The 15,117-nt window shown below is 37.9% G+C and overlaps 1 protein-coding gene across 1 annotated transcript in view; it reads right to left on the reverse strand.

Annotated features, from left to right (window-relative positions):
* The window catches only part of LOC306861105 (regulator of G-protein signaling 12-like), a gene marked incomplete at its 5' end in the record, with an annotated part of 44,876 nt that overhangs the window by 14,638 nt on the left and 15,121 nt on the right, over positions 1 to 15,117 (reverse strand). The window contains 6 exons of the mRNA XM_079403196.1: positions 502 to 646; positions 1,193 to 1,375; positions 1,475 to 1,618; positions 2,524 to 2,616; positions 2,826 to 2,995; positions 5,236 to 5,254. Coding sequence (XP_079259322.1) covers positions 502 to 646; positions 1,193 to 1,375; positions 1,475 to 1,618; positions 2,524 to 2,616; positions 2,826 to 2,995; positions 5,236 to 5,254 — 754 coding nt within the window. The remainder of the gene's footprint in view (positions 1 to 501; positions 647 to 1,192; positions 1,376 to 1,474; positions 1,619 to 2,523; positions 2,617 to 2,825; positions 2,996 to 5,235; positions 5,255 to 15,117) is intronic.

A 15,117-nucleotide genomic window follows, 5' to 3' on the forward strand; every position in this document is an offset into this window, starting at 1 on the left:
GTTTCATATGTTTACAATGTACAAAAAAATATTTACCAGAAATAAACATATTGTAAGAAAAGCTGTCACATGAAATCAATATATTAAATTAAGGAAGTTTTTCTCCGCTTCCGATGTCAAACAAAAAGGTGTTTCTTCAATTATGGACACTGACAAAAATTTTGGTTGCTGTGGACATTAATGACATAACTAATTTATGCAATAAATACTGAAACATAAAAATCAACCTCACAGAAGATACAAAACACATACATAGATGTGTGAACATTGAATAAGCAAAGGTGTCACTCAAGGTTGATCAAGTTTTGTTAATATTGTTAATGATCTTTTCCTGTTGAAGGAACACTCTTTATAGTGTTCACATGTCTTAAACAGCTTATTGAGCATAATCAGTACTCACTGATACATCAACAACAGAGAGGGTCAGATCTACAGAAATAAACAATGTTATATATACAGGAAATTAAATAACTGCAGATGAGATATTGTTTTGAGACTCACTGTAAGGTAAATCTGGTGCATCTCTTTTCTTCTGTCCTTTCCCAATACTTGGATATCTGTACCAGGAGAAGAAGCCGTTTTTCTTATCAGAGTGTTTCTCTCTGAGGTCATCACTCGACCTGCCTGTTTTGGGCCTCCTATTTTCCTGTAACACAATCAGACAGAATATTATATCAGTGAATCAGGTTAAAGCTATAGGAAATGTCAGCATACATTAAGTCCATTAAATGCATTCTGTACAGCCAGCATGGAACTAAGCAGTGGGCAGTATGGCCAAAATTTTATAGCATTGTTTTGTATAAATTGCAGTATATTATTTTATATAAAAGTATTACAAATATTTCAAAAGAGTTAATAATAAAAATGCAAAACATGTTCGTTTTTCATATTAATATTTTGATATGGTTATGGTTTGATTATTTAATATTGTTTTAAATATATTTTTTAAAAACTGATATAGTAAGGACTATTTTTCATAACAAAAATTAAATACATTAAAATTGAAGGTAGTTCATGTAATTTGAAACAGCTGAGCTCTATGTTAACACAGCAAATGGTAATGTTGCTTGGCAACCATGGACAACTAATAAAGAACTGGTGTAAACAAAAACTAAAAGCATTAATTATATTACTCATAATTTATCCGCCACAAAGCTTTCTTGAGATATTGCTGCTGTAGTGAGATTAGTACCTTCTTAGGTGTGGAGAAAGTGGAACGGTCAGAGCTGAGGCTGTGTTTGAAGGGGGTGGGGCTACATGGAATCGGGCAGGGGTCAGGGAGAGGTCGGCCCTCGACCTCAGCCAGCATGCACTCCTGATAGAGAATGGATTTCAGGAACCGAGCGTAACTGTCCATCTTCATCAGGTTAAAGATCTGCAGGGATGAGTCAAGGTTTAATGAAGGTTAGGTGTGCTCAGTCAAACAATGACAAATGCTATGTGAATGTGGGAGTTTAATCATGTGTGCATCGACCTGCAGCTGTGGCTGTTTGAACATGTTAGGCTGTGGAGCTGTCAGGACGTCGTCAGCAAGCTGAGCTTGACTATCGATGTTCACCGGCATGGTAGCTTTACTTGAAAGGAAATGATTGTAGATCTCTTTGGCCTTCTGGGACAGCTGAAAAACAACTATGATTAAAATACGATCAAAAACCTACCCCAAAAAATGAGAATTCACTCATCATTTAACTTAGAAAACACTCATTCACTATGAACTACGACTTTTCCCGCAATAAATTCCTAATTTGCTGCTTATTAATAGTTAATAAGGTAGTTGTTAAGTTTAGGTGTTGGGTAGGATTAGGGATGTAGAATAAGGCATTAATATGTGCTTAATTAGTACTAATAAATGGCTAATATTCTAGTAATATGCATGCTAGTAAGCAACTAGTTAAGAGACCCTAAAATAAAGTGTTACCAAAATTTGACTTTAACATCTTTAATAATACTAAAACTAAAATAAGCATAAATTAAGGCTAAATAGAAATACAAAACAATCTCCAACTAATAAAAATAAAACCACATAACACTTTAAAAAAAAAATGAAAAAGAAAATTTGTGATTTCTTTGGATAAAAGCGTCTAAATAACTAAATGTAAAGTATATGTAAAATATAAAAATAAAAGCTAATTCAAAATATGAATACTTTCTGTAACAGTATAAAATAATACTAAAATACACTCACACCCTTCATCTTCAATTTTAGTTTGTTCCTCAAACAAAGCTATTAAACTGCTTCAAAACACTTGGAATATAGTGCACAAATTTTCTTTTGTTTATAGTGCAGACTTCTTTTGTTGTGCTTTTATGATTTTTTGTTGTTGAGAAACCAAGATATTCTACTTCTCATACTTGTTTTATTTTTCCACAGAATAAGAAAGTCGTTAAATTTCAAACAACATGAGGGTAACTAAATGATGCCAGTATTTACATTTTCAGGTGAAATATCACTTTAAGTGTCATTGAGCAAGATGACTGAATATGTATGACTGAGGGAACCGTGTACGTGTTACAGATGATTACCTGCTTTTTGTCATGTTCTGGAACTTGGCTAAAGCATTCGCAGGCCTGCCAGAATAAGATGTTTTCCTCACTAAACTCCTTCTTTAGAAACTCCTGCAGGAACACAGAGAAGTACATTTGGTTCTAAACTACTATCCTGTGACATTAATACACTTCTGCTTTATGATATGGTGTCAACAAATGAAACAACACAAACCATCAATCTGATATACACAAAGGCAAGCCTGTCAAAAGCTCACAGGCCATAAGAATTGTATTTAGTTAACAATAAGCAAATGTCTAAGACACACTCCAGTACTTACAGAAAAATAGCGGACACCCACAGGATCCTGGAGCAAACGCTCAAAGCTGACGGCCCATGATGCAACACGGCGCTCTGAGAAGCGACAATGGTTGGTGACGCTGGGCAGACTACCATTACTTTCCAAACTGCTCACGCTGCCGCAGTCATGACGCTCAAGACCACTGCGCTCTGGACAAGGCAAAGTGTAAATATGAGAGATGAGATGATTTAGATTCAGACTCTTGAACTGTTCTAGTCTGGATCACTAAAACAAGATCACTTCTCTGTTCTGAGATGAGATGTTTTAAAGGGGTCATATGAAGCGACAAGCTGTTTGTGCATAGATAAGATCTGTAAAATTGCAAAGAAATGTCTCAAACCCAAAGAGATATTCGTTATAAAAGTTAAGACTCTGCCATGCCCCCCTAAAACGGCTCATTCAAACACACCCCCACGTCTACGTCACGATGTGGGAAGATTTGCATAACACCACCCAAACATACACGCAAAGAAAGAAGGTGGAACTTTTATTCTGGCTGTAGTATTGTTGCTGCTGCCGCTGCCATATTGTGGAGACGCTGTGTGTTTCGTTGTGAAAGTGAAAGTACTTTGTTTGGGCTTCCAAATGAGTACACAACTAGAAATCAGTGGTTAAGTTATATTTACAACACTGTTCCAGAACAGTACAACGCAAATATTCCAGTGTGTGCAGCGCATTTTACGGAGGACTGTTTCCTGATCCTGGGAGAGAGTAGCCTACAATGTGAACACTATGAATGGCTGTGAACATTATAAAATGGGGCAATTCCAATGTCGCAAGGACAGTCTGGTGCTTCTGACTCAGCCTGTAAGTACGTTTCGATATTTAAAGAATTTGCTACTGACTATTCAAATGTGAGTTTTGAGCAGTGTAGAGTAGTGCTTGTTGTTTGGCGTTTCTACGATCACAAATGCAGACATGGTGTTATGTTTACACGGCACAGCGCAACGCGTAAAAAGACCATATGAGTCATTATAATCAGTAATTAAGTCCTCACTGAATGCAAAAAATGCCTCGTTTATAATGGGTTTTATTGTTTTAGTCTCGTCGCGCCGGGACACGGCATCACAATGCGGTAAGGGGCGTAACATTTCCATCACATGCTTGAGGTATTCGTCCAATCACAACGCATTGGATAGCTGGCCAATCAGAGCACACCTCACTTCTCAGAACGATGAGCTTTGTAAAAATTGGCGCATTTCAGAAAGGCGGAGCATAGAGGAGCAACAATAATTTTTAACAATAAATATATAAACGCAATATTTTGCAATATTTTATTTGAAATATTTTTTTTTTGTTCAATTATTAATTTCTTTATTGATTTATTTAATGCATCGTTCATTTCACCACTATTTCTCAGGACCTACTCTGCCATCACTGAATCCATCCTCTGCACTTCAATAACTGTCTGGTTCAGCTCAACTACCAAATCTGACCTCAGGAGACTACAGAGGGTAGTCCGGACTGCTGAGCGAATCATTGGTACATCCCTCCCCACTCTCCAAGAACTGTACTCATTCAGAGTGAGCAAAAGGGCTAATATCACTCTGGACCCCTCCCATCCAGCACACTCCCTCTTTGAACTGTTACCGTCTGGTCAACGCTACAGAGCTCTGAGCACCAGAACGGCCAGACACAGGAACAGATTCTTCCCTCAGGCAATCCATCTCAAGAACACTTGAACTCTTAACAATAAACATGAAACACACAACACTATCATACTTTTTATTTTATTTTACACACATACTTATTACATTTCAAATTTTCACCTAACATACCTGTACATACCGAATTTTCTATTTTGTATATTGTGTTTGTGCCATTTGGCACATTGTCCATTTTTGTGTATTTGTACATTATTTTATTTTTTATTATCTGTGTCCTGTCCCGTTGCTGTCATTCTGTCGCACTGTGAAGCTACTGTCACTAAAACTAATTCCTCGTATGTGCAAACATACCTGGCAATAAAGCTCATTCTGATTCTGATTCTGATTAATGAATAAAAGTATTAATTATTAATTTAAAAAAAATCTTACTGACCCAAAACTTTTGAACAAAAGTGTATCTAAAAGTCATTCAAACTCATCAATATATATTTAATTGGAGAAGGTGTGTTTGCTTCAGTGTACAAATGAAGTGCACTTGCTTAAATTATGATGTCGTACTTCTCTTGTAACATTTTTCCTGTATCTCCTTATAGACAAATGTAACACTTTAAGACTACACAAATAAAATTCAAAAGCTCACACAATAAACAGAACAACAGAATCTAAAATATTTTTATAATAACAATCTCTACATAAAGATAACTGTCAGCAAAATTCATTAAACAACTTCCTGAATTCATTGATTTTGCTTATTAGAATAAGGGTTGAAACAGTGTACTCACCTCCATCTGATGCAGCCGACTGAAAGAAAAGAAAAAAAGACACGAATGAGCAATTGCCATCCTGACTTCGGTGGGGTAAAGGAGGAGAAAAAGAGGAGAGAGGTAAAGTTACAGAGCTGGAGAAAATGCCTGCAGACATCTCTGCAGCCTCTCTCATCTTAACTAAATGTGTGTGATATGTGTTTGTCGAGAGGGAAGGGTTTTTACATATGGTCGTTGATGTAGCTGTGTGTAGTAACACGCAGCTGTTCGCACCTCTTCTCTGGTTACCGCCCACAAAAACACACACACACATCAAATGACCTGACCCAGGCCTGTCCAGACACTTGCAAAGACCATAACTTAAACAAAGAGCTTTAGTCAAGCTTTATAGGTCATAAAAACACTCCTGCATCTGCAGAGCATGGAGGGAAACCTGAATGAGAAGAGGAATGCAACTCAATATACAAGTCCCAGGTATGTGGAAGTTGACCAATATGGTAGAACAATATAATAACTTAATTTATTCGTTAACATCCCAGAGACCAACAGAAGTAAGTGTGTGTGTGTGTGTGTGTGTGTGTGTGTGTATATGTGCGTGGGCTGGGAGCAAAGCACATGGACAAACACACACCATGTTTGTTCAGTGGGAGGAAGTGTAACGGAATGAGGGCAGTTATTGGGACAGCATATGGACATACAATGGAACAGAGACTTTTACGAGGTGAATACAAATAAGATTTTACAAATGTGAAGGTGGGAGATAGAAGTACTTTGTTGGCACATAATAAAATTATAGAATCAGATTCATGACTCATAGAACCTTTGGACAATGTTTACCGAGTGATATCATGCATGAACATGCACTATTCTGTCTGGTGCCATTTAACCAGACGGATTTGTTGTGTAGACAGTTTTAATTTCAGCCACAGGCACTTTTCATTGCATTCACCACTAAACCAATGCCAAACTTATAGCCGTCCAAAAAATATTTCCTTCTAGACACAGATGCCCTCATTGCATTAAAGGAATGTTTCTGGTTCAACAGTAATGCAGTTACAATGGACGTCTACCAGGCAAGACATCACAGAGCGTTTAAAATCAGAAATGAGCAATTACATATGCAGAAGTTAATACTTTTTGGAAAAATTGTTCTAGGTAGATGAGATTATTATAAGCGCACATTATATATAAAAAAAATAGATATAATATTAGGTATAAATAACAAGTAGGGATGCACAGAACAGGCAGATACCAATACTTTTATTTCTGGTATTTGGCAATACCAAGTACTGATACCTGTATTTTCATTGGATTTATCATTTTTAAAAATACTGGGTACAGAAACTAAAAAAATATGTATAATGTTAATGTATTCATTGTTTGCATTTATGTTGTCATTTAGCTGTGCTGAAATCACAAAAGTAAGGAGTATTCATATCTGTCTTTAATGGTAATGAGTTAAAATAGCAGCTCATCAGTATTCAGAAATGGCACATTCCAGTCCCAGTACATCACCATTATCAAATCTGAGCTCTTCTGACACTATCAGCATGACTAACGGAGAGCTATTTATATGCTAATAAAAGCCAAGGATTCTGAGAATGGAGAACAGCCAAAAGCAGACACATATGACTTGATTCATTGTGGTTCATGTGAAGGACATCTTTCTGTTATCTTATAATGGGTCTGACCAGTGATACATGAAGTGCTAAGCATGGATGCTTTAGTGATGATATAAGACAGAAAAGAATCTTCAAATTATTAAAAATGTTACAAGTCAAATAAGAACATGAAGTAATTCCAACCATTTTTTTTAAACATTTGTTTCATATTATATTGCTCTGAGTCCCTGATGATATTCTAAGTGATATTTTAAGTGATATCCCCATACCCCAGATAGCTTGTTTTCCTTAATAAACTGAAAAATATATTGAATATGTCAGCCATCACCAGAAATCACACATTTAGAAAAGTAATAGCACAGCTCTCCTCAACAAGCTGCTTGATTTGAGCAATAATTCATCTGTATAGCATAAACAGAGCAAGACAAGTTATAAAACAAATTTAAATATCTATATAATTTGAGGTAAATTTAAAATCCTTAACCTGTAGTAAAAGCAATAATAAAGTGATGCTTTCCTTGGTGACAACAGCTAACAATATACAAATATTGTTCCATTCTATAAATATAAACATATAAACACTGCTAAAGCCTCATTTGCAATGTGTCTTTTTTCCATCACATCCCAGTCCAAGAATGCTCTTAACACAGTGTACAGACACAAGAGGGACGGCCTTGAAAAACCACAAGCCTCCAGGCCACTTCAAAGCGCAAATGTGTCTTAAAATGTTGAGTTGCACAGGCCGGCTTACGTTAAACAACTCGAGCTAGAGTCTACTGATATGATTCATGAGTCTGAGTCCTTACTGTGACAATCTCAAACCGAGACCCCTAGATAAAGAACTTTCACACATGAAGTTCCATCAAGATGTAAACCTCACTCCTTATAAGACCAGAAGTGGCCTCTTCTATGCTTCTAATTGTAGTGAGGGATGAAGTTAGTAATGGGAAACAGAGGGAGGAAAGACAGAGAAGGGAAGAAAATGAGAAGCTATGAAACGGTGGAGCCTGAATACTGTTTGGTTTGTGCCACCACCCTGGTGTATTTGGTCAGAAACACTATGGCAACAATTCATCTCAGACCACAGACTGTGAGGCCACCAATGACACGCGTCTCAGGCAGGGGCGTTCTATATATATATCACACGCTCCCATGACCAAACGTGTTATTAGACAGGGTTTCACAGCAGCAAAATCTGGTAGGCGTACAGCGTGGCAGGGTTCAGCGGTGGCTTACAGACATCTGGTTGTTGTGACCCGCTGCTTGACTGATTGGTGTTTCTGTGAACTAATCAGATACTTTGGAACTTATGAGAAGTAAAACCATGGAACTGTATTTATGGATTCTAAGAGGAAATGATGAGGTAATTTCTGTGATTAGAAGAAAACATGTTTGAGCCTGTTCACTAGAATAGCAAAGGGAAAATCTCACCGCATATCATCAAACCATAAGGCTCAATTTCTCTCTTTGGTTCAAACTTGTGTTTGTGTATCAGACTTACACTCTAAAAATGATATTTCATTTTGTACTTCAAAACAGAAGTTCAGTTTTGTTATTTGTTTGTTTTTAATTGTTTGTAAAATTAACAGGTAATTTCTGAGTGAAAATGGTTTCTACACTAAATTGCCTTCAGTGTGTATATAGTTGAGCTGTTTCTTGAAATTTTTTTGCTTTGAAACAACTTTCACTCAGAAATTGCTAATAAATTTCAAAAATTATAACAAAGAAATGGCAAGCAACGCATTGTGAGGGCAGTCGTGGCCTAATGGATAGAGAGTCAGACTTGGTCATGGGTTCGAGTCTCAGGTCCGGCAGGGATTGTAGGTGGGGGGAGTGAATGTACAGCGCTCTCTCCACCCTCAATACCACGACTGAGGTGCGCTTGAGCAAGGCACCGAACCCCCAACTGCTCACCGGGCACCGCAGCATAAATGGCTGCCCACTGCTCCGGGTGTGTGTTCACGGTGTGTGTGTGTTCACTACTCAGAGCACAAATTCCGAGTATGGGTTGCCACACCTCACTTCCTTTCCTTTTATTTAACATGAGATTTAAGTAGAAATACTGAAATAGTATTTTTTTTGTATTATATCTTCCACTAATCTTTAATTTATAATGAATAATGTTTTATTTACCATTTTTTTTTACAATGTACTATTATATTCTGGTTCCTAGGTATCCATAAGTATCATCCAGCTGGTACCAGAAAACTCATTTCTGTCATCATCTGCCATCCAACAGTGTCCTTTTTTTTTACCCCAATGACTTTCAAATTATTTTATTTTGTGTTCAACAGAAGAAAGAAAATGGTATGGAATGATATGAGGGCAAGTAAATGATGACAGAATTTTAATTTTGGGGTTAACTAGAAACAGTTTCATTGCATTTCCAGACCACACTGCAGCAAATATTCCTTACAACCATAAATGACTTTCTTCTGAAGTCTTTGCACAACTGCCATACTTCTCGTGAATCTTCACACCTCCACTGACGTTACGCAGTCAACCTTAAGCCCGGTACACACCAAGCCGACGCTCGGCCGTCTGGCAGTTTTTGTTCGTCGGCCGACTAAGTTTTCTCAGTGTGTTCCGTGGCGTCGGCTGAAGTTGGTCCTCGATGGCTTTTTTTCGGCTGATTCGACATGTTGAATTGGCGTCGGAGCTCATCGGTCAGTCGGGCCATCTGATCATTCTGATTGGCTGTTCAGCTGGCGAACCAGTGCACGAGAAAAGGTCAGAACAGACACGCTACTTGGCCGTCATGTGTCGAGCGTTGGCTTGGTGTGTCTGAGCCGACCCCGCAGTCTGCTTTCGTCGCCACTAGTTCGTCGGCGTCAGCTTGGTGTGTACCGGGCTTGCCACATTTACATGTGTGGCAAAAGCTGCAGAGACTCGCTTTGTTTATATTTCCACCTTCTGGACTACGTGAGGTGACGACTTGCCCTTTTAACCTCCAAGAAATAAAACTGGTTTATACAGTTGGGCAAAAAAGTATTTAGTCAGCCACCAATTGTGCAAGTTCTCCCACTTAAAAAGATGAGAGAGGCCTGTAATTTTCATCATAGGTACACTTCAACTATGAGAGACAGAATGGGGGGAAAGAATCCAGGAAATCACATTGTAGGATTTTTAATGAATTAATTGGTAAATTCCTCGGTAAAATAAGTATTTGGTCACCTACAAACAAGCAAGATTTCTGGCTCTCACAGACCTGTAACTTCTTGTTTAAGAGGCTCCTCTGTCCTCCACTCGTTACCTGTATTAATGGCACCTGTTTGAACTCGTTATCAGTATAAAAGACACCTGTCCACAACCTCAAACAGTCACACTCCAAACTCCACTATGGCCAAGACCAAAGAGCTGTCGAAGGACACCAGAAACAAAATTGTAGACCTGCACCAGGCTGGGAAGACTGAATCTGCAATAGGCAAGCAGCTTGGTGTGAAGAAATCAACCGTGGGAGCAATTATTAGAAAATGGAAGACATACAAGACCACTGATAATCTCCCTCGATCTGGGGCTCCACGCAAGATCTCACCCCGTGGGGTCAAAATGATCACAAGAACGGTGAGCAAAAATCCCAGAACCACACGGGGGGACCTAGTGAATGACCTGCAGAGAGCTGGGACCAAAGTAACAAAGGCTACCATCAGTAACACACTACGCCGCCAGGGACTCAAATCCTGCAGTGCCAGACGTGTTCCCCTGCTTAAGCCAGTACATGTCCGGGCCCGTCTGAAGTTTGCAAGAGAGCATTTGGATGATCCAGAAGAGGATTGGGAGAATGTCATATGGTCAGATGAAACCAAAATAGAACAGATGAACTTTTGTTATTGACCAAATACTTATTTTACCGAGGAATTTACCAATTAATTCATTAAAAATCCTACAATGTGATTTTCCTGGATTCTTTCCCCCCATTCTGTCTCTCATAGTTGAAGTGTACCTATGATGAAAATTACAGGCCTCTCTCATCTTTTAAGTGGGAGAACTTGCACAATTGGTGGCTGACTAAATACTTTTTTGCCCAACTGTATCAGTATTTTGATGAGGATTTACATGCATCTAGGCTGTCAAGTACAGTCTTTCATCTCATTCAGGATGTTTTGTGAATTCAAACAAACACATTCTAGCTTCTTCTGGTGACATTGTTGATAAAAGGAAGACAAAACCCACAGCCAGAGCACACTATCTCTAGGCTACAGCTAAAAACACCATTACAAAAGGCAAGCAGTTGGTCTAAACAAAATATCTTGGCTTGTAATACATATTAAGACAAAGACTAATCAAAAGGAGCCACAACTACATGCGAGAATACACTTAAAATGTTCAATAAACTTCAGTAGAAAAAACAACTTGCGCTCTTATTTGTTTTACAGATCTAAAGATATCCATGTGCACTGTATTTGCTTCTCTGATGAAACCACTCTAACAAAACATTTCAAATATTAATATAAATGCATATATTTAATATATTTTACAATTTAAATGTAAAAAAAAAAAATTAATCATACTTTAATTTAGTAAAGTATCAAATTAAAATCTACTACGTACAGATTTTGTTCTGGATTCTGTATATCCAGTTATGGCCAACGGAAATTATTAATGCAAATAAATAAATAAATTAAATGCAATGCCACTAAGTTGTGACTACATGTTCAACAACTGTGTCATTGTAACTCATTTTAATTAGCTAAATTGAAACTAAAGTAAGTGAGGACAGATGTCCAGACACACAACTGTGGAAACATCAGAGCATGAAACGACAGTCTCAAGTCCAGCTGAGCCAGAGACTCCCTGCCGCAGCTGCAGGAATGAGATAAAACAGCTAATGAGTAAAGCAGCTGATCCAACCAAGCCTGATCATTTGGATTTGGGGAAAAAAGAAAAAACGATCAAAACATGAGAAAAAGATTGTAGCACAAACTCACCGCTCTTGGGGGACGCGTTTTCCTGAAGGAAAGTCTCCTAATGAGACTCATAGTGAGGAGGCTTCTCCTCTTTGTCTGTGATTTTGGGTTCATTACTGCAACTGCATGTGTGGGTGATTGTGTGTATATGTGAATACCTGAAAATCTCCACCCAGGATTAGATAGCGACACAAAAAGTCTTGTCGGTACAGGTTCAGTCGGCCCCCACCATACGACAATATGCAACAGACTAACTGAATGTTTTCTGCTGTAGTTATCATAACTAACCTGTGATATCAACTGATACGTCTTCAACCTCTTCCAACCAATCAGCTCTGTAATCAAACTGTTCCCTGTCTTTGTTTTTTTCCCAGTTTTTTTTAGTGAGGGAATTAGTTTTCATCTTTTAGACAAAGAATGTCCCATAAATTCAGTTAATATTTTGTCATGTGATATTAATTCACTTCAGGCCATTGTACCATCTACAGAAATATTTTTTTAAATGTGTTACCATTTTAATACAAATAACATTGTGACAACAATTCTGAAAATAAGACTAAAAAATCATTAAAATACAAAATGATATCATGATTTATTTAAAAACAATTTAAAAGTGTTACAATTAATACATTTAATGAATTAAAGCATTAAAGTGAAGTTTAAATCATATAGCTATTTTCATTTACATATGATGAATTAAATATAGTGCATTGTTTTCGTTATCATTGATGTAATCACTATCAAAAATCATTTTCATCGGCAAACCTGTTGACAAAGTGAATGATTATTTAAAGAAGTGTCTGGCGATAAATTTAGATGTTTTAGCACTGGGCATGATGGGTGGGCCTTTCCCAGACTAAAGCTACCAGGGAAGGGTGATTATATTATATGCTATTTTTCTTCTTCATTTTGGTTTCAAACCAGTTCTCAACTGCATTTGGGGATTCTGTGGTAGGAAAAATTAGAGTTTGCCAGCTCTATATAGGCTGGGATGGTGTGTATGTTTCTGAGTGAGAATAGACCGTGAGCTCATGAATGTGTGTATGTGGGTTGGGTGTGTATGTATGAGAGAAAGAGATAAAGAGGGCTGTAGATTTACAATATTAGTTTCTGCTTATCCTCAGCAAACAGCTCCAGGGAAGGATCCCTTCTGTTGGGTGAGCAGGCTTGATCTGACTTTCATTTTCAAGGGGGCAAAACAAATCTCTTCCTTTTATCTCTGGCAGAAAACAAACTGCCTGAAAATAACATCAGAGACCTTGGAGGAAACTTCCTTTGTGCCCGACGGAGGAAGGGAAAGCCTGATAAGATGGTTTGCTTGAGCAAAATGTGTCTACATCAAGTGTTCATTATACTAGCTGCCCATTTTCATCGATTTCTAAGCCCAGAAAATTAAAAATAAAGAAAAAACATCACATGGTTTGCTATTCACCTAATAAAAAGCAGTAACATCTCAATGAAACCACAGGATTACAGTGAAGGATGAAAAACAAAACCAGATGCAAAATGGAAACCACAAAATATTGTTTACCAAGGCCACGTATTCTCTTCCCAACCATAAAACAAACCACAGCAATAGTTTAACCGCTCTCTTTGAATACATTGCCTGTGCAAGACTTTCCTTGTAATCATCAGGACAAAATGCAAAACTCGCACTGACCTGGATCTTATGAGGAACAATGATTGGCTCGTCTCCAGGTGTAAATGATACCACATTCACTTATAAGAGGTCACAACCGGAGGACAGTGTCGGAATATTTGGCCTCTGGACAGAACATCCTACAATACAATATACTACAATACAGTACAGTATCTAACCTGCGATCTATAGTTACAGTCATCCTTCTAGTTTCCATTGATGTTTTTGTGTCCACATTCAGAGTGCATGAACCAGAAATTTGTAAACCAGTTTTTGTTGAAACTGTTTTGTGAATCAGTGAAAGTGAATCCTGTGTATCAGATTAACTGGCAGTCTGCATATTTGGCTATGCACATTGCTTTTTTACTTTAATATCTAAGCTTTATTAAATATCTAATTAAAGTTTAGACCAACAGCAGAATAATATTAACCATGGCCAACAACACTAATGGTCAAAAAGTTGTAAAAATATTATGGATTTTTTTCTCAGTTTTGCCAGAACTATTTTTCATGAGGCAATTCCAATTAACAATCATAAGCAAATTTGTAGTATAAAAGCTTGAACACAAATGCCCATAAGGGACATATCTGTGAGCGTTTACACAGTTCCACATTTGCATCTGTGATTTGCACAGGATAAACATCTCTCCACTCCTTTGTGTAAGGGTAAGTCTTGGAGGAAAAGCATCCATCATCATCTAAGCTTAACCCATGACCCCACCAAAATACACTTTCAACCGTTCTCTCTTTCCTCCCTCTCTTTGTACCGAACCAGTAGTCTTTCAAACTGAAACCTAACACTCATAATTATAAGCGGGTAGATCTCTTTCCTGACAAAAATAGTTCCCTGTGACCAAGTGTATACCCGCCAACCGCTTTCAAAGCTATCGTGGAGTATTGGAAGGAGACGACCTGTTAAATGACTCAGTCAGGCTTGGGAATCAAGGAAATAGTTCATGGGATGTATGGAGGTTCTTTATTTTCAAAAAAACATTTTTTTTTAAATGCAAAGGGACTGAATAAGTTCTTGATTTACATTATAGTTTTTAGAACAGTCTATTTGGTCTCTATGTTCTTTAAAGCTTAGTAAGACTATGTTTACACTAGTGAGTGTACTGCCGCTCACTGGGTATTTTCTCTTTTTCGGACCATTGTCTGTAAACCCTACATTCCCCAATTTATACTTCTGCGTCGAACCTACGCTGTAGCCTACGCAGAGATGCACAGGCCTGCGCCGTAACCTACGCCGCACCGGACGTGCACCTCTCCAACAATCTAACAGCGCGTCAATTCTTCGTGGATCGCAAGCACTGATTGGTCTGCTAGAACCCCTCCCTCCGTATGTACTTCAGTTTTGTATGCGTTTATGAGCACTGTATTATAGTTTAATGTTACACCTTCTTATTTAAAATAAAACAAAGCAAAGAACAAGTGTCTTGTCATTTATTATACTACAAAGCATTATACATCAGTAGTTGTCCGTGACAAACAATGTTGATCTGCCATGGTACACGTCCTTGTGGAGATTGAAAGAATGCCATCTTCTCCTGTTCCGTTGTTGTCTCCTTTTTGTAGTTTTAAATAATGATTTAATATTTCTTTCACAGCTCTGCTTCTCTGACGAGCCGCTTCTTCTTCGGCTTTTGCCGTGGTACTGCGGGTTCACCAGCAACATGCCCGTGGACACTGCAGACTAGCATGTGTACTGCACGTCGACGCGGACGTCACCGCA

Source organism: Barbus barbus, assembly GCF_936440315.1.
Source record: "Barbus barbus genome assembly, chromosome: 1".
NCBI lineage: Eukaryota > Metazoa > Chordata > Actinopteri > Cypriniformes > Cyprinidae > Barbus > Barbus barbus.